Raw genomic sequence first — 22,333 nt, 5'->3', positions numbered from 1 at the left:
TTTCCGACCTCGTTTGGACCATATTTATTGGAAAAATTGACGTATGTGTTTTCCAGGAGATATGGGCAGTGGACAAAGTGTATGTTAATGGGTACCCTACATATAGAGTCGAAGTTAGACCTCCGGAAAAACTTGGGAGGGCGGTTTGGGGGGGTTGATGATTTTAGTAAAAGGATGTGATTGGCAGTTCAAAATTGATTCCTCTGACTTAATGGGGATCCAGCTTAAGATGTCTTTCGGTTGAAATCTGATTGCACTTAATGTTGATGTAAGATCTGTTTCTTCGGGTATTGATTCACGAGAATTGGCTATGGTAGATGATTTACTTGGTGGTTATCAGCAGCAGGCTCAGATCGTAGTTGCAGGGGATTTCAATGTTTCATTTGATCCATCTCCTTCAATGAATGCTTTGACAGAGGAGGCAGATGGGCTCTGGGGCATCCCTTCGTTGTCTTGTAAAGCTCAATAGGTGTTTTCCAATGCTGCCCTCCAGCTTGCATCTTTAGTGGTTGGGAGGACCCTAGGGGCTTGTAATGGCCAGACTTGGTCCTACCCAGATACGCAGAGTACCTTTAAGAGGGGACTTAGAAGAAGTGTTATAGATTTCATCCTTTTAGATGTAAGACTTTGGCCAGTACTTAGCAATACGGAAATTGTTTTCCCATCAGATAGTGACCACAATCCATTGCTTTTATCCTTGGCTGGTGATTCTCTTAAAAGAGGCTTGTGTGTCTTTTATACTTTAGCCCAGGAGCCTAACTTGACAAATACTTACAGAAGAATCACATGGCCTCGGGTTTTAGCTGACCATGAACTGCCCTCCAGGATTTATCATTTGTTTTTGCGTTTTTTTCTAGGTACGAAAATGCCTCTCTACCCTCCGCATTAATACTGGCCACCTGTGATGAATTTTTCAAAATGTTCCGCCAAGTATTTCAAAAGGAGACAGCCCACAACAATTCTATTCTTGGGAAGGGGGCACACATGGCATAGAGCTGAGTGTAAGGTGGCAAGAAGCGAGCTCAAGAGGGCTATTAGAGAGTCCAGCCACTTAGACATTTCGGCAGCTCGTCTCAGATAAAAAGCTGCACTTGTCAAAGCTGAAAATGAATGGGATGACAATAATTGCAGGAGCTGCTGCTAGCTGCTAGGCCCAAGGATAACCGATCCTCTTAACATATTGTCTCACATGGAAGTTTAGATAGTGTTAGTACTCTGTGTTATTACATTGGGTTGGAGAAGTTGGTTGATCATTTTACTGTATTCTATGCCAAAAGCGATACTACTGTTATCATACCACAGTCCGATACCAAGCACTCTTTCCCATGACATACCAACTGATGTTGTATTCGTTTTCAATCTTGAAGATACATACATGGCTATTAACAAATTTAAATCAGCAAAAGCCTCTGGGCCAGATTATAAACCTGATGATCTGTATAACTTGGAGCCCCAAATTTGGGCCCCATACATTAACCTTTTAGCCAATAGAGTAGCAGCGGGGGTGAAATCCCTGAATCCTGGAGGGGGCAGAGATTTTTGCAGTATATGAGAAAGGTGATGCTTCTAGCCCATTGAATTACAGGCCCATCAGTTTAATAGACAACTTGCACAAGAAAATCGATAGACAAGCACTGGATAAATTGCAGGCCAGGATGGATGCACATTGCATACTCTCACCTCTTCAGGCAGGCCTCCATAAAACTAGCACACGTGATCACGTTTTCAGGTTTACATTATTGAACTGGAAACACATATTGTTGAATAATCAGAAATTGTATGTTGCTTTTATTGATTTAAATTCAGCTTCTGATCTTGAGCCTCAAGAAAGCCTATGGAATGTTTTATCAAACATGGGATCCCCTACAGATTTGGTAACCTTGAGATCTAGGATGCATTAAGCAACCAATGCTCAGGTCCGATGGAGGAAACGTGGAGAGTTAACCGAAAGAATAATTATACTGTGCGGGGTGCACCAGGCGTGTGTCCTGGTCCCAATGCTTGTCACCCTATCTATATATATGGGGTGGTAAATTATCTTGCTGATAGTAGGAATAATTCGCCGGTTTTGAATGGGAGGAAAATACCAATCCTGTTGTTTGCTGATGACTCGTTATTAATCTTCAAGACCCCTGTAGGCCTTCAGATGCTGCTAGATAAATTCTTGTTTTTTTGTGTCCACTGGGGACTGCACAGCTAAGACACAATATATGGTGTTTTGGAAAGGTATGTCTAAACACTACACAGTCAAAGTTGATGGTAAGCCACTTGAGCAGGTCTACAGCTTTGACTACTTTGGTGTAAGGATGCCAGACAAGCTAGTCACAACTCAGCAAAAGCCACTTTCTTATAGTACTGAGATCCAAAGATGTCCTCCATTTCCACAAGCAGAAACTGTTGCATCAAATATCTCCAGCTTTGGAGGTTTATCGTGCGAAAGCATAAAGTGCTGTGCTCTTTGGAGCTCAGATTTGGGGATATGTTGACATTAATAAATTGGCAGTAGGGGAGAACAACTTTGTCAGGTCTCTTGTCTTGGTCCTTACCAGTACACCACTTGCTCCCTTGTTTTTCGATTTAGGCATTACTGTAGCCCTTGGTGTATTGGCTACGATTCTGGTCTATGCCCGAGCTACTCGATTATTGGGAGGCTCTGAAGGAGTTGTTGAGGACGAATTGCGCCAAAAAGATTCCCTGGTTGAAGCATGTGGCAACCTGGTTTAAGTTACTTGGCTTGTCCAGATTATGGGATCACCCCGAGGGAATATGTAAGGCAGAGATGCCTAATGTAAAACTAAATATTGGGAATATGTGCATGATCAATATACGCTGTACAAAGGCAGGATATTCAACAAATCAATTTTGAGTTTCAAGTCCAGCCCCAAATTTGAATTCTTTTTCGATATGATCTCACCACTATCAGCAAAGAGTCTGTATGTGGGATTCCGCTTGGGCTGCTTGCTACTAAGGTACTTTGGCGACTGGGTCAGGGAGAAATCCTCAGCTAAGTGTCCTTCCTTTGGCTTAGTACCAGAAACAGATGAACATTTTTTGTACTGAGTACTATTACCCTCACAGGCATTGGACACGTCCAATTTGTTTGAATTTAAAAGTTATGTTATTTGACTGCCCATAGTATACGAAAAACAGATACTTAGGGCACAATTGTCTTCACAGTAAGCGGTTTTCTGCTGAATGTCTGGTTCAAATGCTTGAAGATTATGTCTTAATGGCACAGTGACACTGGAGCGCTTGACACCGAATTACCATCTCCGGCTAATACACTTTAAGTACCTACATCGTCTATACAGAACACCCATCTAACTACACAAAATGGGGCTCCGCAATGATGACTGCTGCTGGCGCTGCAACGCCTCCCAGGCGACCTTCCTCCACTTGACATGGCAGTGCAGACCAATTGCAAATTTCTGGCTGACCATACTGCGTTACATAAAAGTTAGTTATCCCCTGCACACCGCTGACGACTCTCCTTGGGGTCCTCGAGACAATCCCACCTAAATCGTGTAAGCTGACGGAAATATTGCTCTTAATGGCGAAAAGGCAGGTAGCCTGACACTGGGGGGCAGCTAGTCCTCCTACGGTGCAGGACTGGATGTGTGACGTATTGCAGGACGCAGTTGATTAACCATTGGTAGCTTATGCCAGCCAGATCACGTCCGAAAGATATATGGGAACTTTATTTACTATGGCTTTTTTTTTTATGTACTATGGCTTACCTCTGCTGTTGATGAAGAATAACTAACGTAATAATGACACTAAACGATATCAAGGGGCACAACTACAAAACGTTATTGTACAGAGCTGCCACCGGAGTGTTGAACGATTTACGTCTTCTCATGTAATTGTGACTCACCTGATTGTGTCCCCAGTAAGATGTGACTGTTCCTGAACTGTGATAATATGTAATGGGATTCTGATCAATCAAGAAGATACGATTATGGGTAATGCACTGCATTTTTGTTTATGGTTGTATTTGTTTCGAAAATACCAATAAACAGATTAAAAATAAATTAATGGCACAGTGACATGCATGCTTTTGTTACTCTTATGCCAGATTAAGGATTTGGTCTCATTCTCATATGGATTGTTTTGCCTGTTGTTTTATGGTAACCAATATGAACTTTTTATTCTTTTTTATTTTTGTATTTTAAATACTGTTTTATTTAATGCATGATCTTCGTGGAAGTTTTACCGAAAATGTTTTTATCAGATGTGTGTTTTTCATCTGTAATTGCTTTTTCTGCTAGAAACTATTTATAGAGAGCACATTATATTTGTAAAGCTGCTGTGCATTAAAATGTAATACCCTACTAGGAGATTATTTTTATTTTTGTGTTTTTAACTTTAGTACACTTTGATGTTTTTTTATTAAACTAATTAAAGTTTTTGTGGATTGATCGATTGAACTGCTCTGGGAGATCGGTGTCACATCTTTATTTCACAAAACAGTATTTTAAGCCCTGTTTTAAACTGTTTGTTTTGAATTTCCACTAATAAGATATATTTTGTAAAGGTTTTAACTGTACAGTAAACTATTACATCTTTAACCCACTCCATACTGTCTTTAACCCTAAACGCAACGCTAGCCCTATCTCTGACACCAACCCTTACTTGACCCAATACTAAGCCTTTTACTAACCCTTATCTTTATCCTAACGCAAAGGAATACGTTGACACTTATTCCTCACTCTTACCATCGCCTTCCAGTGAATCCTGGACCTTACCTTAACATACACTCTATTTAAATGGCTTTTATTATTGTCATACTTTTTTTCACTTTCTGCTTGTTGTTTCCAACTTTTTGTTTTATCTAACTTTAATTTAGAATTTTGGTATGTGTATTAAACCCGAACTTTGGACAAAATACTATGATAAACATGGAGTATTGTTATATCCTAACATTTTCCTTGTCGAGATTTTACCAAATCAGGCAACTTGTGGCATCAGCACCAGCTTTTTTGGAAAGTCAGCACATAGTGAGAACAAGTACAGTTGCGTTATTAAACTCTGAGGGGCATATTATAAAAGAATAGCGATAAACATCGCTAAGTGCACTTAGCGCGTTTCTATTTATCGCCGTCTATCGCTGTATTACATCGTTGTGTTAGCAGTATTACGAACGCTTTGCTAACAGGCGATGTAATTCCAGCAATAGACGGCGAGAAACAGAAATAGCGCGTGAAATCCAGCGATGATTTCACAGCACTATGGAGAAGCTTGCTGATAGGGGAGTGTGGACCTAACCAGTCAATCCCCCTCCCATTATCAGTATAGCTGTCGATTCAAAAGCAGACATTCAATACCTGCAATAACCGCGGTTAGCGCAGCTTTTTTAATCGTTTCGCGGTTCGGGGCCGCGTTGATAATAGAGCGAAGTTGTGTCTGCGAGTGTTTCCATGACGTGTTAGTCAGGAACGCCTACTTTGCATGTCATTAACGATATATATCGCTGACATGCAAAATGGAAGAAAAACGACAGCTAAGACTGTAATCCTGCGTTAACACCTGTTAGCGCAGGCTTGTTAATAGGGTGATAAAAAATATAACCGCTTTTACGGCACAAAGTGCTGCAAAAGTGGCGATATTGCCCATAATAATATGCCCCTGAGAGAATAATTTTGCAATGCTATGCTTGTCATTTTCTTGACATAAAACTCGGGTCGTTACCCCCTTATTAATTATTAATTAATATTTACCTTACCCTATCCATTAATACTTGCCTATAATTATCCTGGTTTTCTTTCCAATGTTATTGTTTTATTGAGTTTATTACCCCGAGATTATTGCAACTCTGAGTAACTGACCTAAAAACAATTTTACCTCTGCTCCTAATTAAAGGTTTTCTGACAAAAGGGCTTTCTTTCCAGATTCTTTTCATGTAAACCTTTTCAGTCAGTTTAGTCATCTGCTATTCGGGACTGTTGTGAGGGCCATAAGGCTCTGTCTGCTGGAATTCCAATCCTATGGTAGGAATCTGCATGTTCCCACATACTTTATAGCTGGCAGCCATCGTTGAAAGTGACCTAAATTTACACAGTAGTAATGCCACACTTATTTTACATACCTACCCGAAATAAATACCTTGCATCAAATGGAGTGTTGCAACAAATATTGAATGAGGGGTTGTCATGTATTGCGAAGAATAAAGTACCTCATACCTAAAGCAAAACAAGCATATTGCAGGTCACCTCGGAGTAACGTGTAATAACACGGATGGTTTCCACTAAAGGGTTTTGAGTATGTCAAATACACAGGTAGGAGCAAAGCTAGAGTTGTTTATAACGTCACTCAGAACCCCAGAAGTGAAAAACATCCCTGTTATTCACTGTGGTGTAGTTCCTATAAACTATATAGAATCTGCGCGTTTAGACAACATATACTGTAAGATTGGAGTCAGACTGATTCTAGACACCCCTACCGAATATGTTAGCCTGTATACCAGCTAGCTCACAGTGCCACTAGAAACTTCTCTTACCAAGGAGAGAATAGTTCTTGACATCTATCGAACGTGAAAACCCTGTCCCATCAGGGACCGTGGAAACAGTGTAATTTTCACACAGTCACTCGTGCTCACTTTGTCTCAGAGAGATACACAGAATAAACAGTGGGTATGTTTTTCAATAAGCATTTATTGAACAAACGTCAATCTAGTGTAAAATAGGTGTGCTGAAACAACCATTAGACAGTAACAGATATAAATGATTATCAGCACTAACAGAGTAAAAGGATAGTAGATTTCTACCATCGGGGGAAAAAAATGAAAACAGGCAAGTATATAAAATACATGAGAGTAGAATGAGTACTCCTACGATGCACCCCTAACTAGATGTACCTGAATGTACCTAGCATGTATGTGGGGGTGAAGCCAAGAATCCCTCTAGGATAAAGTCAACCCCATTCTCTGAAGTGAGAGACTGTGGGACCCTGTGTTGGTCTCGAGATGAACACCACTCAAGGGATGTCAGCACACTGCGAGCTGGAGGGTCTGCATGCAGGAGCCTCAGCGTTGTGCGTCAGTGTGTCTGCATGGAAGTCCTTTTCTCCTTTGACTCTCTAAGCATGATATGGTGTATATATACCCAAAGTGGTACTCCCAGGGAATATACCTTGCTGTGTCATGTCAGACTGGGCTGACGGAAGGAATGACCCTTATACATAGTTATTATGCAGTAGATGGTAGGCCTGCTGTGATTCCAAGAATCCCCATGCATAATGAATGAGGCTTAAGCTTTTTGGAGAAAACCCCATGTCATCTCTGGACATTACCGTAACTAGGTAAAAGGTCAGTACTAAGAACCGTTATTTAGTGCAATGGTAGGGAAGAATATAGGTAAAGGGTTAGGTGACTACCTGAGCCTATATTAGGGTACCTATATGGAACACAACATTACTTTTAACCCATGTATAATTGTATGTTATGTATGGCAGCCAAAATCATCCTACCCTGCTTTCGAGTGCCTTGCAGGGGCAGAGTAGTAATGGGGAGCATGCATAACATGGCTTCTCCTCCTTGTCCCAAATGTAAAGTAAAATAACTAGTCTCCAGCCACCAAAACCACACACCCCCTGTGCCATCTCAGCTGCTGTCAAAGTTGTGTCCCCTGCTTCACATCAGAGCGGAGTGCGAGGGATGCTCTGACAGGCTCTCAGAGCAGCCGCATAGCTAGGGGGTGGAGAGGGGGGCGGTCCGCCCCAGGCGGCAATATTTTGAGGGTGGCACTGGCTCGTTGCGGCAGCCTTTATAAATTAGTCAGTCAGTGTACCCAAATTATAAATCTGCGCACCTGCTTGTCAAAACTTTAAAAGCAAAACAATTTTGCCTGCAGCGTACTGCGCATGTACCACGGTGCGCGACGTGCGTGACGTACCCCGGTGTTTGTGGTACGTTTCCGATTCTTTTAGAACCACGGGACAGTCATGGACAGTCATGAAACGGGTTCTACACTGACCTCAACTTCTCAAGGGGCTGTGCCTTGCTGTCTGTCATGTGTCAGACGCCAAAAAATCCCTACCGAAATGACGTCCACGGGGGGGGGGGGGGTATTTAAACTCAAAGGGGCTGCTGGGCGCAAAGTTTGTTTTTACTCGTTACACTTGCAGGCAGAAAGACCTTGACACACGTTTTTTACTTGTTCCCTCCAGTCATCCGCCGTGTGTTCTAGAGGTAGCCTTTGAAAGCTATAAATAGGCTGTCCTGTTTTCAGTTTCTATTTTTGGTAAATTCTGGTGGGGTTTTTTCAGTGTTTTAAATATCTTAAAAAACTGTTGTTATCAGTGTTTACACATTTTCACGCCACTAAAATCAACAGAAAAAGTGTTTTTCCGGTGTTTATGGAACGTTTAGCTTTTATCATTGCTTGCTTTCTGCACTGAAAGAACATGGTATATAGACAGTGTACGTATAGTGTATATGAGGTCCAAAGAGATTTTAGGAAATTAATCTTATTGTAGTACACCATACAATACTTCTTCACTGAGTCTTTGGTCATGTGTGCTCACGCTTTCCTTCCCATGTAAACTTCTATGAAAAGGCCCTCTCAGCATTTATAGCCCCTTGGGCTGAGAACCGTCAGCTAAGCGGCACATTTGGGATGACTCTTTCTTTGATGCCACATAAAGCACGAAATGATGAATATTTGCGTTTTAGTTCCTGGGTATAAGAAAACAGTGCACCAGAATGGACTAAAAAGTCAATAGCATCCCTCATTAACTCTGAAGATTGTAAAGATGCTTCCAGCATACAATCTAACAAGTGGCAAGGATCTCCTACAGGGAATCACTTCAGCTCGGGTATCAATTATACAGGTCATCACACAAATTTTTATATACGTAGCTGAATCACATCAAATACAAACAATATCACGCCAATCTTTGTTGAACTTAGAAAGAACCTTTTTAGCAGAGCATAACAAGTGACACTGCGTTCCATGTTTTCCAAAAGTCTGGTGTCACGTTTTCACTACTATACCAGATGTTCGGTGATATATATATATACTTGTCACTATACCTTGAATTTAATGTTTAAAGCCTGAGGTATTGGCAACTCACCTACTATCAATACTGACCCACTAAAAACTATGGTCTGATGTATTAAGGGGTATTACCCATTCTCTGTGGGCAAATGTGATGACACATATTAGGAAAGATTTTTATGAAACTAGCCCTTTTACCTATCAGTAAAAGAATCAAATGCAGCCAAAATATCAAATGTGAGTTTGATATGTCCTGATTCTCTACAGTTTATAAAATAAATAAACTAAACGTAAAACGTGAAACTAAACCCTGCATCTTTAGACCAAATGCCATAAAACTGAAAAAAGTAAAAGGAAGAAGAAACATTATTTTAGTGGCATCCCTAAAGAACAAAACTCAAGCAGAATAATGTTAGCCAGTCTTTCTTACTGCTAGCTTGTATAACAAAGTTACATTTTATTGACCCCTCCAGTAAGAACAAAATGACTCTTTCACTTTCTTTTTCCTTTCTTTGAATGGCATTTAGTTTGTGGTTGTGCAGGTGTTTTTTCAGTGTTTATATGTTTTCACCGGTGAGGGCTATTTTTCTTTCAGTGGGGTTTTATCAGTTATTATAGGTTTAAACCTAAAACCCCACAGCCTAGCTATAAAGGGTGCTGTTAGATGTGCTAATACTGTAATTTGGCCTACATCTAGTAATGGTGCAGTATTGCTTCAGAACGGTGCCCGCGCTCTGGGGGGCTCTGTTTTGGCTGGCACCCTTCAGGCTTGTGCACGCCCAGTTCCTCCGAGCATGCATGATGGTGGAATCGCTGGGGTTCAAGCAGTGCTGCCCACTGCTGGGGCCGGAGCCTTACATTGTGTGCAGTTCTCTGCAGAGCCAGTGCAGGTGCGCGCCAGTATGCGTGGACGAGCGGCCGTGGAGCGGCCCCTACAACCTGCGGAACGTGGACTACCGGGAGAGGTGGCCTGTCAAGTTCTGCAACCAGACCTTCCAGTGTACAGGTTAGAGGCGCTCAAATTGCAGCGAGCTGATGACTTCGAGCCTGAGGTACGGCATGTGTTACTTAATTCTATATTTGTACAGCGCTTTCAACCTTCCCAGGTCCATGAGAGGAGCTCACAGTCCTTGCTGTCTAGGTCTGATTGCGCCCTTATAAATCAGGACTACAAGTCCCAGAATGTTGTATTTGGATTTGGTAGGCAGTTATTACTGGGTGGTTATGGCTGTAACTTGAGTAATCGTGGCCAAGTCTCTTAGCTGCCAAAAGCGGAATCCCTTTTAAAGCAGTGGCGGCCAGCTATTCAGCACAAAAAGGATTGAGATCTCAGACATAATGCAAATGACCCTGACATGGCACGCACACCCTTCTTCATGTTGAATCCCCTGGAAGCGCGTGCATGAATGTTTTTGCCCAAGTTTATTTTCTCTATGGGCACATGTCTTTCCCCTGTGCCCTAGCTGTGCCGCTGGGATGACTACATTACGCGGCTAGAAAGTCAAATTATGTAGCATACTATTGCAATTTTTTAAAATAGTATTACTTCATTGTTTTGTCACTTGTAGACATTACCACTGTGTGAACAAAGGTTTGAACTCGTTAGCACTGGCGTAATACCCAAATACAGCAATAAGCAGCTGAAAAGTGACTGGTCAACCTTTGAGAAGAGCTTTCCACTGCGCAGCAACACATTGCTGCATTTTTTGTAACCGTTGATCCATTTTAGAAGAAGAAAAATAGTTTTTGTTGTTGAAACCTGCAGATTGTGCAGTAGATGATGGGCTATGTGACAAATGTTCCTAACCCAGCAAAAAACGCAGCAGCCGTTAGAATTACTTAATTCCAGTGACACTGCTGTTAAATTGCCCACCAGGGCAGGGGTTGTGCCAAATGAAGTGAGCTGTGCAGATTTGTTGATTAAAATGATTTTTCCAGTTTTGTTAACGTGCTTCAGATTTTTCACTTGTCTACACATTATGACCTGTTAGCTTTGGACACATGTCTACTATGTCCACAATTATGCTCACACTCCTAATGCCTTCACCATTCGTCTTTGTTTCCTGCCTAATAATAATCCACTCCTTCTTGTGTTTGTCACTACTGTACACAATCCAGTTATTCTTGCCACTAAAGCACACTAAATTATGTATTTCCCATCATCCATATGCCCTTCATGTTTGTCACCACTGAACCTGTTCCTTTTGTATGTTCCATATGCATTTATCTCATGTCTGAGCGGCTGCAGGCTTCTATGTTTCACTTGTACCTGGAGTCTGCTACCCCAGTGACGGTCTGTTAATTAAGATTAACTGTTTCATCATGCTTGTTAACTCTTCGACCCAACCAAAGCAAGGTCAGTTTGAGAAAAACTTCTATAGCTGACATTTCTGTCTCTTACTGCCTTGTTGTGATTGAGAGTAGCTTGAGTTAATCTGAAGACATGTTTGATTAACAAGCCAGATCATGGACTTCATTGATGGATTCTAAGATTTCCCCCTAACCTCTTCCATCTGACATGTTTAATCCTCCCTCTTGGGTAACTTCAACCTCCCAGATAACTCAAGATAAGCAAAGAAAAATTAAAGTGACTCTTCAATCAAATCTATACACTTAAATCAGTGCAGCATTTTTCACAACCAACACACTTGAAAGGCCACAACCTCAACCATGTCTTCTGAACCTAACCATCAATCAATGTACACACCACCCTTACCCATGGTCTGGACCAACCACTTTGCCACCCCAGTCTCCCTGTTTGGGATCCTACCAGCAAACCAAGCTCAACACAAAAGAGAAGATCAAACCTTCAGATCCTTTAAAGGCTTCTCTGTAGGCAACCAATACTTCAACTTAGCTCTCACCCTATCAAATCCACATCAGACGCTAGCACCACTTTAAAAAAACACCCAAGTGCAGGCCAGAACCTTCAGCTCCTTAGTACTCTAAACATCTTGCTTGAAAATAAAAGAGACAACAGCTACTCCACAAACAGCCGAATAAAACCATGTCAGGCTTATAAGGCGTCTCCCACTCCTCCCCACTTTGGGCAGACCAACAAAGTAGCTGAGCTGGTATTTGATGGATAGTGAAGACTAAAGTAGACCTGAGTGTACCCACTTTGCTTAGCACTTGTGTTTTAGGAAGGCATCAGTGCTTTAAATGGGCAGGTACTGAGTACCGGAATATTTTTATTTTGAGACTTGAGAGTACATGCACTTCTCAAGAGTGAGGTAATACGCTTAATTGGAGAGTACCGGCACTTCTCAAGAGTGACGTAGTACGTTTAATTACAGAGTACCGGCACTTCTCAGAAACAAGCAGGTACTCTGGTACAGGGAACCTCCTCTTCAATTTTCCCATTTCTAGCTTTGGAAGGCATAGGTAGGTAACATGCCTCAAGCGACTGTACATTGTTTACGGACGAGCCCAGGAAGTGATTAGTTTTTGCTTGTTTCCTCCTAAGTAAGTTCTTTCACACCCAATACCAGAGCCCAGCTTAGCAGCGGGCTGCCTGTGGAGGAGAAGTTGTGAGCTTCACCTGACTATTAGCGGCAATACTATGTGTATCTCGGACCTCTTTCATGTGCTCGCTGTCCTTTTACTCCAGCACCCCCTCAGGGGGCGGCAATCTGAAGGATAGCCCCGGGCGCCGCAAGTTCAAGCTACGCCCCTGTCTCAGAGAGGCCTGTCAAAACAGCCTGCAATTTCTTTATGAAGTACCAACTGTGCCTAACAACTTTTGTTATGTAGTGCTCTCACAGAGAGCCTCTATTGTTTAATTCAGTTTCTGAATCTCATAACCCACTGCTATGACATAGCAAGAGTTGATAACAAAACTGGTTACCTACTGTCGTAATGTCATGAAGGCCTTCCAGCCCAGGATGCCTGCCTCCCCGTAAGTCTGCCAGTGCAGCGCTGCTTGTCTGCTACGACTGAAAGCAGCAAGCACAGCTGCAGGAGGGGGAAGGACGGCAGGGAAGGTGGTGGGGGTTGTTCAAGGATGGTCTGTATTTTATTTAACCTTTGGTACATGAATACCTAACAAAGGCCATGTTATTTAAAGCTCCTCCATTACTCCCCTGCCACTGTGTAGCCAATCCAATCCAAAAATTCTTTATTTCGGTCATATAGACCATAAAAGATGCAGTAAAAAACAACACATACAATAAAATACACAGTTTTTTTTAAGAGAAATACATGTTATAAAATGCACCAACCCAGCGTGGAAAAAATTACGACACTAAAAGTTCAGGATGGTTCAGCAGATATTTGTTTTTTCCTGATCAGCCATATAGCCATAAGAAATTTAGAGACGGCAAACACAATGTGACCCAAGGTGCTGGTTTTCAGGATCCTGTATGCCTGTGCAAACTCTCTGAACCCTAAGTTCTTGCATAGTGGTGCTATCCAGCGTTTCCTGGGCCTTTGGTAGGCGAGGCACACAAACAGAATGTGAAGATCGTCTTCCAAGTGGGTTTTACAGCAGGGACAAGTTTTATCGGCCGTGTTAGACCACTTGGATATGAAAGTATTAGTAGGCAGTGTGCCAAGCCTCCATTGGACAAAGAGTTTTCTCGCCAGAATGGGAAAAATAAAATCCATAAAAGGTTCAAAAGTGTATGAATTTTTGGATTCTAAAAATCGCAAAGTGAGGGTGCCACTATTTTGAGCGTTTACCAAAAGTGCAAGGGACCTATCCTTAAAAAATTTTGACAGGGCTTTGCGCGAGATTACTTGACAACCTCGCGCTGGGTCCTCCCAAAGGTCACGGAGATTCATTGCAATCAACTCTTTTTTCACAGAGACAAGCCAAGGAATTTTCCCACCGCAGTTGAGGCTCATGACGTGGGTAAGGTCCTCCCTGTAGTGGTGCAGTTCATTCGTAGACCAGAGCCTGTGCCAGAACTTCACAGGTTTGGACACAAGCTCCTCTGCAATAGGGGGGAGCCCCAGGTCCATTCTCAAGGGCAAGAGTGGCGTTGCACGTGGAAGAGCCAATAAGCGCCTTAAAAAACTGTTTTCAACTGTTGACAAGTCCTTCACCGCTTTAGGCCCCCAAAGTTCACTGCCATAGATGGCCGCTGCCTTGGCCTGGGACCTGTAAGTTTCGAGGGCCGGGCTTACAGGCTTAAAGGACGAAGAATTGGCCACCTTCAGAATTGCACCAGACAGTTGAGACAGTTTTACCCTTGAGCGTACTATCTGATGGTCCCAAGATAGATTTTCCTGTAATGTTACCCCCAGATATATAAAGGTGGACACCCTCTCGAGGCTAACAGTCCCCAGGGTGGGATTGGGCCTTGTTTTAGTGGGTGGGTTAAAAATCATATACTTTGTCTTCTCTGTGTTTACCTCCAACCCGTGCTGAGCACAGAAAAGTCCAAATCCATCCAGGATCCTCTGAATCCCCATAGGAGATTTGGAAAGAAGGAGGGTATCATCGGCAAACATGATTGCCGGTACCCTCCTTCCTGCCAAGCAAGGGGCGTCGTTGTTATTGACATTTTCTAGGTGGGAGATGACATGATTGATGTATAAACAAAACAGGGTTGGTGCCAAGACACAACCCTGCCTCACCCCTCGACAAACGGGGAACCTAGATGATAATTTGCCATCTTTCCCACACCTGACCTGCGCATAATTGTTCTCATGCAGCCTAACTAAGATGTTAAGTAGCTGGGGGGGCTAAGATGTTAAGTAGCTGTGTAGCAATTGAAAGCAGGTGCAGATGATTTGAGGGGCCATACATAACATAAAATTATAGATGGTTAAAAAGTGAATTACAGAGATGTTTCTCACCTCGGGGTTCTGAGTGGCATCAAATAGACCGCGAAAGCCCCTCGGTGAAAGATATTCCCGTAATTCACTGTAACCCATCTATATTTCTATTTATTATCCACTGTAGCTACGTCATAGAAGTGAATACCCAGATTTAGAATCTGGTACTCCTGCTAGTGGTGCACAACGAGAGCCATACATAATGTTTAAATTACCCCAGATCTCCATGAAATATCCACAATTACCATAACACCACATGAAATAATAGAACTTATTGAAATTGAAAAGAGATATTCTGTGTTGAATTCATTAGTTAATAAAAGAACCAGCACGCCTCCAACAGGATCTTCCCAGTGGCCCTTTTACAGATGAGCTGCCTGGAAAGAAGAGCATTTTTATGCAAAAATGTTTTCAGCGCAAAACTATTCAGCCTTCTAGCGTGTGTAAGGGATTTAATGACACACATATTACTATTCCTTTTCCCAGATGCAGCCTTTTTGGGGGAAAAATCGTAATGTGACACATTTGATGCAGTTGCTTTGCATAAGACTGAGAATACATTTCTTTTACTTGTTTAAAACGATATTATCAGCCTTTTGTGTTTTCCTCCTGGCCCCTCGTGGCTGCCATTTTCTTTTTGTGCACTTGTCTTTTCGGGCTTTGCTTCGAATCTACTGGCTTCACTAAATTTCGGCATGGGGCTGGAAAGCAGGCTTCAATTTTGTCTTAAAATGTCCCCCTTTAAAAAAAATATTTCAAAGGAGGGGGGTTCTGTCCCTCTTCATCTCCATCCAGTGCTCTCCCCTCCAAGCGTGGATTTTCCAGGCCCTCGTTATGCCAAACTGGACATTCACAAGTATATGTGAAGGTAAGGGTTGCACATCTGTAAGGGTACTAGATTAATGTCTGCAAAGGGCATTAGATGAACATCTGTAAGGACAGTGTGTGCACTTGTAGGGGCAGCAGATGCACATCTCCAAGGACGGTAGAAGAACATCTGTAAACCCGGCAGAGGTACATCTGTAAGGGCTGGGGCTGCAGATCTGTGAGGATAGTTCCAACACATCTGTACAGACGGCAGATGCAAATTCAGAAGCAATGCAGGTGAATGTCAGTAGCTATAGCAAATGCACATCATAAGGGGCATGGGTGAACATCTGGAAGGAGGGCAGGTGCAACTCTATAACGGTGGGAGGAGCAAATATGTAAGGAGGAGTGTGGGTACCCTACTGTGAGGACAGTGCGCATCCATCTATAGCAAGTGTGTGCTTGTCTGTGTGGCCGGCATATGAAATGAAATGAAATGAAAAGTGAATTTATAAAGCGCGATTGCTGCCCAGGGGCGTCCAAGCGCTATCGTAAGTGTATGCATATGTAAGAGGTGTGGGTGTACACCTATAAAGACAGCAGAGGACCACCTCGAAGGGCAGTGGTGCACATCTGTACACGTCTGAAGGGAGAGTGGGTGCAGGTGTGTATCACAGGCAGAAGCCGAGCCATGAGCACATCCGGAAGGGCAGAGCATTTTTTTGTGTGTATGTGTCTATCTGTGAGGACAACAAGGACACACCTGTGAGCACCGGGCATGGGTACAAAGACAGCAGAAAAGCAGCCCTAAGAGCAGCGGTGCACATCTGTATGGGAGTGAGTGCATGTCAAAACATATATTGGATCCCCACCTGTTAAGACAGCAGGTTCATATTCACTTATGTAACGACAACATGGTACACCTGGAGTTGGGGCGTCAGTCCGTACGACAGTGGGGGCACGTGAAGGCAGGGGAGCCTGTGAGTGTGTTTAGGCGTGGACAATATCTGTAAGGTGTTTTGATGTGTGAAAAAGCATTTGTGAGGAAAGAAGTGCAAAAGTGTGTATCTGTGGGTTAGTAAAGGCAGCAGGGACACACGTGTAAGACAGCACGAGCGCATGCGTGCCTGTCTGTAAGAGAACAGTGATGAATGTGAGGCGGCCCACGCAGGGTGCCCCCATAGCAGGGCGGCCACCTCAGTGCCACATGAGGGCACAAACCTGCCAAGTCTAGTGTTTGGACCCACTCTGGGTGTCACTGCTGCCTGTCCTTGGATCGCCTGTAAGTTGACCCACCATGTTGGCATAATTTGTATGCAAATAAACCTGCAGCAATGTTTTCTCCAACAAACAATGTGTCTGGTGTGTTTTTATTATGAGATTGCTGTGTTTGCGGGTGGGGTGTGTTGCTGATATTGGCACTATGAATAGGCAGTGTGTCCTGGGTGAGTCCACGCCTTTGTGTGCGTGCATGTATACATCTGTATGAGGACGGCAGTGTGTGCTGGCGCATCTCTAATGATAGCAAATCTGTAAGAAAAGCAAGGGGGCGTCTGCATGAGCACATACACTTTTCTCCACGCCATGCTCTAATCCCAGGCACGCCCTACCTCCGTAAGATGGATGGCGAAAAGACCATCGCTGTACTTGCTGGCAGAGACCCTGGCGATGTCGGCTACATTGATAGAGACCTTCGGGTGGGCGGTCTTGGGGTCGGCGAGGATTACTTGAGCACCTGTCAGTAAGAACAGCATAGAAGTTGCCTACAAGAGAAGAGAAGCAGAAGACAGTGACAAGAATGAACGAAGGAAGTGCACCAGCAGTGCCCATTTGAAGCTCAACCCAAACAAGATGGCAGCATCAAGCGACTTACAATGGGCAGTCATAACACGTTCTCAGACTGGCAGATTCAGCACGGAGGCCAGGGGACTGAATAAGGTCCTACATGCAGGGCTTTAAGTGGGATGGAAAAACTTGTGGAGTTCTCTAAAATGTACGTGGCCAATGTAATTAAGGGCGTGGCTTAAAAACACATAACCTAAAAATCTGTGATAGCACAGTGTGCCTCCCGTATATATAATGTTACTTAGCATACCGTTACTTCGCAGGTATTTACTTAAAAGTTTTTACTTCGCAAATACCATTACTACTAAGCATGAGCGGATTTTGCGTATTGGCAATCCGCGGATTTGCGGATTTGCGGATTTTGAAAATACGCAAAATCCGCGGATCCTAGCGTATTTTTTTTTGTGTTCGCACGGGTTTCTGCAAGTTCGCGAGGGTTTTATTGTACAAAACGCTCGCGAACGTGCAGAAACCCGTGCGAACACAATGTGCCTGGGTATTGCGCTCGTGAAAGTCAAGGATGCAAAGTCTATCCAGCAGTATCACAGCTGATTTTCGACGGTAGATTTGGGAAGAAGGCACATCTGCCCAGCCTTGACAACGCTTACGATTGTTTTTGGGCTGATGAATGAGTCACTGAATTTAAGCTTCAACGAGGGCACATGCTTTATTGATATCTGTAAGTGCTTCCTGTTGAGGTTTAATTTTTTGTCAGGACCATCGTGCCAGAATGAACCCTGCCCTTCATATTTATTCAAGAAGACGCCACCGTTTTGTGCCATACCTCTACTCAACTGGAGTACTTTCTACTGGATAATCAGTAAGTGCTACCTCGTTGGGTAAATGTATAGTGCTTTTACTATACTACAGCTTCCTAAAGTGCCAGAGAGTTGTCTACAGCGACCATGTGTGTGTTACTATGCAATCGCCCCGAAGGGCGCAGGGGTCCCTTGAGTGAGCTGCTGTCTTTTTACAATGGCGCCAGCAAGCTGCCAGCGCCGTTGTAAAATAGTTACAAAGTTAGCTTGCACAGGAAGCACTTAGATAAAATAAAGCAGCACCTGCTTCGTTTTATCTAGTGGTTCCTGTGCAAGCTAACTTTGTAACTATTTTACAACGGCGCTGGCAGCTTGCTGGCGCCATTGTAAATTGTGGGGGTTCAACTTTTTAACCCGTTACGTCCGCGCAGATTTTTTTTTCGGATTTTGTGGGGAATCCGTAAAATACGCGGATTGCGGATTCCCCAAAAATCCGAAAAATCCGTGGGCGTAACGGATTTAACGCTCACGCTTAATTACTACGCATGATTTTAGCGTGCATGCATTTACTTCGCAAATATATACAAACACATTAAAAATGCTTTTACTTCGCAGTTATTTATTACGCATACCGTTACAACGCGCTATTGGTACTTTAAAACAAAAAATTAATCGTAGTAGTTACCTATCCCTTGGCACGCACCCTCAACCCTAAAAATACCCCCTACACACCAAACCCCTATCTCACTCTGACCCCTAAAAATATCCCAGCGCCCCAAAACCTAAACGCACCCTGAACCCCAAAAATACCCCAGCACCCCAAAACCTTAACGCACCCTGAACCCTCAAAATACCCCTGTACCCTAAAACCTAAACACACCATGAACCCCAAAAATACCCCAGCACCCCGAAACATTAAACGCACCCTGAACCCTCAAAATACCCCATGCACCCCAAAACGCTAACCAACCCCGACCCCTAAAATTACGCCAGCACCCTCAAAACCTAAACGCTCCCTGAACCTCAAAAATACCCCAGCACCCCAAAACCTTAAATGCACCCTGACCCCTAAAACACCCCTGTACCTCAAAACTTTAATTTGCACAGTAACTCCATTATGCGTAGTAAGTGCATGCTAAGTAATGAAACGTGTAGTAAATGCATGCTAAGTAAATGCATGCTAAGTAATGGCATCTGCAAACTAAAATATGCGTAGTAATGGTAATACGAAGTAATGACCGCGTGTAAAGGTAGAATACCGTGCCGCCCGACTTGTAATTTGCGGTTTCTGTCATTGTATCCAGATATATGATACAACAAGTAACATCATACCTACAACAAGTTGGGACTATTGGCTTTGTCAATGGTTGTTAGTCGCATAATATAAATAAGCAGCAACTATGGCTTTTATATAATATTGAAAAAGCTTCCAATTAAAGCCCTGGTGACACCATGACGATGTTGCTGCTCTTGAGTTTCAAAAAGGGAAGAGAACTCCAGAGAGGAAATGACTCTCTTTAAAGGGTTTCCCTCACCCTACAAAGCTCACCTGGCATGACGTCATGCCTTAACTTCTCCACTAGTGAGAAGTGAGCAGTGTGAAAAGTGAGCAGTGTGAGCACACGCACATCGATGTGCCTGCTGGCACTGCAGTCTGGAAAAAATGGACCGCCAGGGCACAAAACAGAGCCCGATAGAGACCTGTTTCAAGGCCTCCTATAAAAAACCACCGGTGCTCAGACCCGGTGAGACCCGGCCCACTTAAAGCCCTGCCTATATGTAATCATTAGATAAGCCAATCGAGTTATCTGCCATTTAGTGCTGAGCTCTCATTTCATATAGCAACTTAGACCTAGGGTCAGCAGAGCCCTTAACAAAGATATTTTTATTGTAGTAGGAGCTTTCAACAGAACAGTGTGTGGTACACAGGTGAGACTTGATTACAACAACCAGGATGTGATGTGCGAAGGGCAGTGCTGTGCAATACTGTTGTTTTTGCATATTTACAGCACACATCTGAACTATTTTAGGATCCAGTACACAAATGGTTTCACATAGCTAAAGGTGAACTTATTTAGGAAAAACAGCACGTTCCGAAAATAAATTGCACATGATTTACAGAATTGTGACAGGTACAATTTTACATATATAGAAAGTGCAAGTGCTATTGCGTCAGTTTTGCCAGTGCAAATAATTAGCTGCATATGCACGTTTAGGTTTTAGGACTGTGGGCATTTCTGGGGAGGACAGACAGTTAACATAGATGTCACCTACATTTGTTGTTTACTTGTCAAAGTTTTTCCAGGGACAAAATGGAGAGAGGGTCATTGAGCTTTAGAGAAAAGGGGGCAGATTTATAAGCTCCTTGCGACATTTCTACGACACCGCTGCGTCACTTCTGTGACGCAGCAGCGTCGTTAACAATGCGCCACCATGCGACAGATTTACAAAGTGACGCATCTAGTGAGATGCGTCACGTTGTAAAGCCCTTCGCAACATTATACCTGCGTGGGGTATAATGTATGCAGGGTGTGAGTTCTGTCGCAAGGAAGCCCCGTAAAAGTGATGCAGTGAAATTTACAAGATTTCACAGAGTTACTTTTATGTCCCCGCAGCGTCAAAACCTTAAGCCTGCTTGTAGCAGCCGTAAGGAGTGACGCTGCGGTATGGGTCATCCCTGAGCAGTGTTGGTGTTGCATCGTGCTTGCGACACGACTCCAGCACTGTGTCACCTATGCACTGACAGATGCGTCACGCAGCTGTCTCTCCTTGCCCCACTGTGCACTGCATTGTAAAGGCGGCGCATTCATGGTGGCGCAAGGGGTTCCTAACGTCAACCAAAATAACTGGTGCATCCCTGCTGATTTGCACAGGGAAGCGCCAGTTAATGTAAATCTGCCCCAAGGTGTTTTTTTTCTACCGGGAAATTGATTTTTCTCATAGAGAAAAAAAGGAAAATTAAATTGCACGTGCTAATGCATTTACATGGAGCATTTTAGACAAATGGAAATTCCACAAGCAAAAATGTTACATATTAGAGCGCTCCACAAAATGTATTGTGTCATAGTGAATGTGAATCACTAAAATATGAAAAATCTCAACCTTTGTTTGAATCAGACCTTAAGTGCCCCGTTCAGAATCATCCTCCAGGCTTCCAGTCAGAAATACTGAGTTAGGCGCTCGAGCACCTCACTTGTCCAAAATCTAATAAACAAGTTGAGTACATCGTGATATGTAGCCGGGAATAAAATGTAAACACCTGATGTTAGAACTGGCTTCGGTTCATTAATGGGTAGGGTGACCAACTGGCATGGGTGCAAATTCAGGACAGTGAGCATAGAAATTTAGGACAAAGGGTCAACATTCAGGAGAAAAATTCAGGATAGAAGGTCAGAATTCAGGAGAAAAAATCTGGACAAAAGGTAAGTTTTACAGACACATCAGAGGAGGTTGTGAAATATTACATAAGTAAATAGACAACCAACTCAAGCATAAGACAAAATAAGTTTATATTAGGTTGAGAAAACCTTGCACTGCATCTGTTGTGTGTGCGAGTGAAACTTAAACATCTGCGTTTGCAAATTAAAAAATTAAAAAAACGAATGAAGAAAAAGATCAAAGCTGTAGGCATCTCAGATCTTACATGTCCCCTCTCCCACATTGAAAAAAAAGACCTGAACCGATCAATCATCCCAAGGGGATGTGATGTGTAAAAGCTAAGGGGGTTCGGGGCAAGGGTAAGCATGAAAATAATTTAAGCACAAATACAGAAACGTTGCACTATTGGAGCAAAAGAAATAAGTAATAAAGGACAATTAGATCGACATGGGCAGATAGCAGCCTGTGCCAGGTCGTGGAGGGGCTGCTGCAGGCCACAGATCACAGCATAGCTGTGAGCTGCCCGTGCATTGAGAGTTACAGAACTCTCAGGCTGCTTGCAGAGGGACAGCTCGCTTCAATGTCTGAAATTACGGACAAAAGGCACCTGTGAAAGAATTCCTCACGGACAACGAACAAGAGGCCCAAATAACGGGCAGTCCGTGAAATTTACAGACGATTGGTCACCCTATGAATGGGCACACTCACATCAGAGAGTCTTTGCATGCTTCTCACTGTACATGGCTGAACTGAGCTGTTGGCGGGTGTCAG

The 22,333-nt window shown here is 43.2% G+C and overlaps 1 protein-coding gene across 5 annotated transcripts in view; it reads right to left on the bottom strand.

Annotated features, from left to right (window-relative positions):
* The window catches only part of MYO1A (myosin IA), a 388,633-nt gene that overhangs the window by 19,280 nt on the left and 347,020 nt on the right, over positions 1-22,333 (bottom strand). For all 5 annotated transcript variants that reach the window (XM_078689001.1, XM_078689003.1, XM_078689002.1 and 2 more), the window contains exon 27: positions 17,192-17,344. In XM_078689001.1, the coding sequence (XP_078545127.1) occupies positions 17,192-17,344 (153 nt within the window). The remainder of the gene's footprint in view (positions 1-17,191; positions 17,345-22,333) is intronic.

This window comes from Lissotriton helveticus, chromosome 1_1 (genome assembly GCF_964261635.1).
Source record: "Lissotriton helveticus chromosome 1_1, aLisHel1.1, whole genome shotgun sequence".
In the NCBI taxonomy this organism is placed as follows: domain Eukaryota; kingdom Metazoa; phylum Chordata; class Amphibia; order Caudata; family Salamandridae; genus Lissotriton; species Lissotriton helveticus.
Note: the sequence above shows the minus strand (reverse complement) of the source record. Positions and strands in the feature narration are given on the sequence as shown.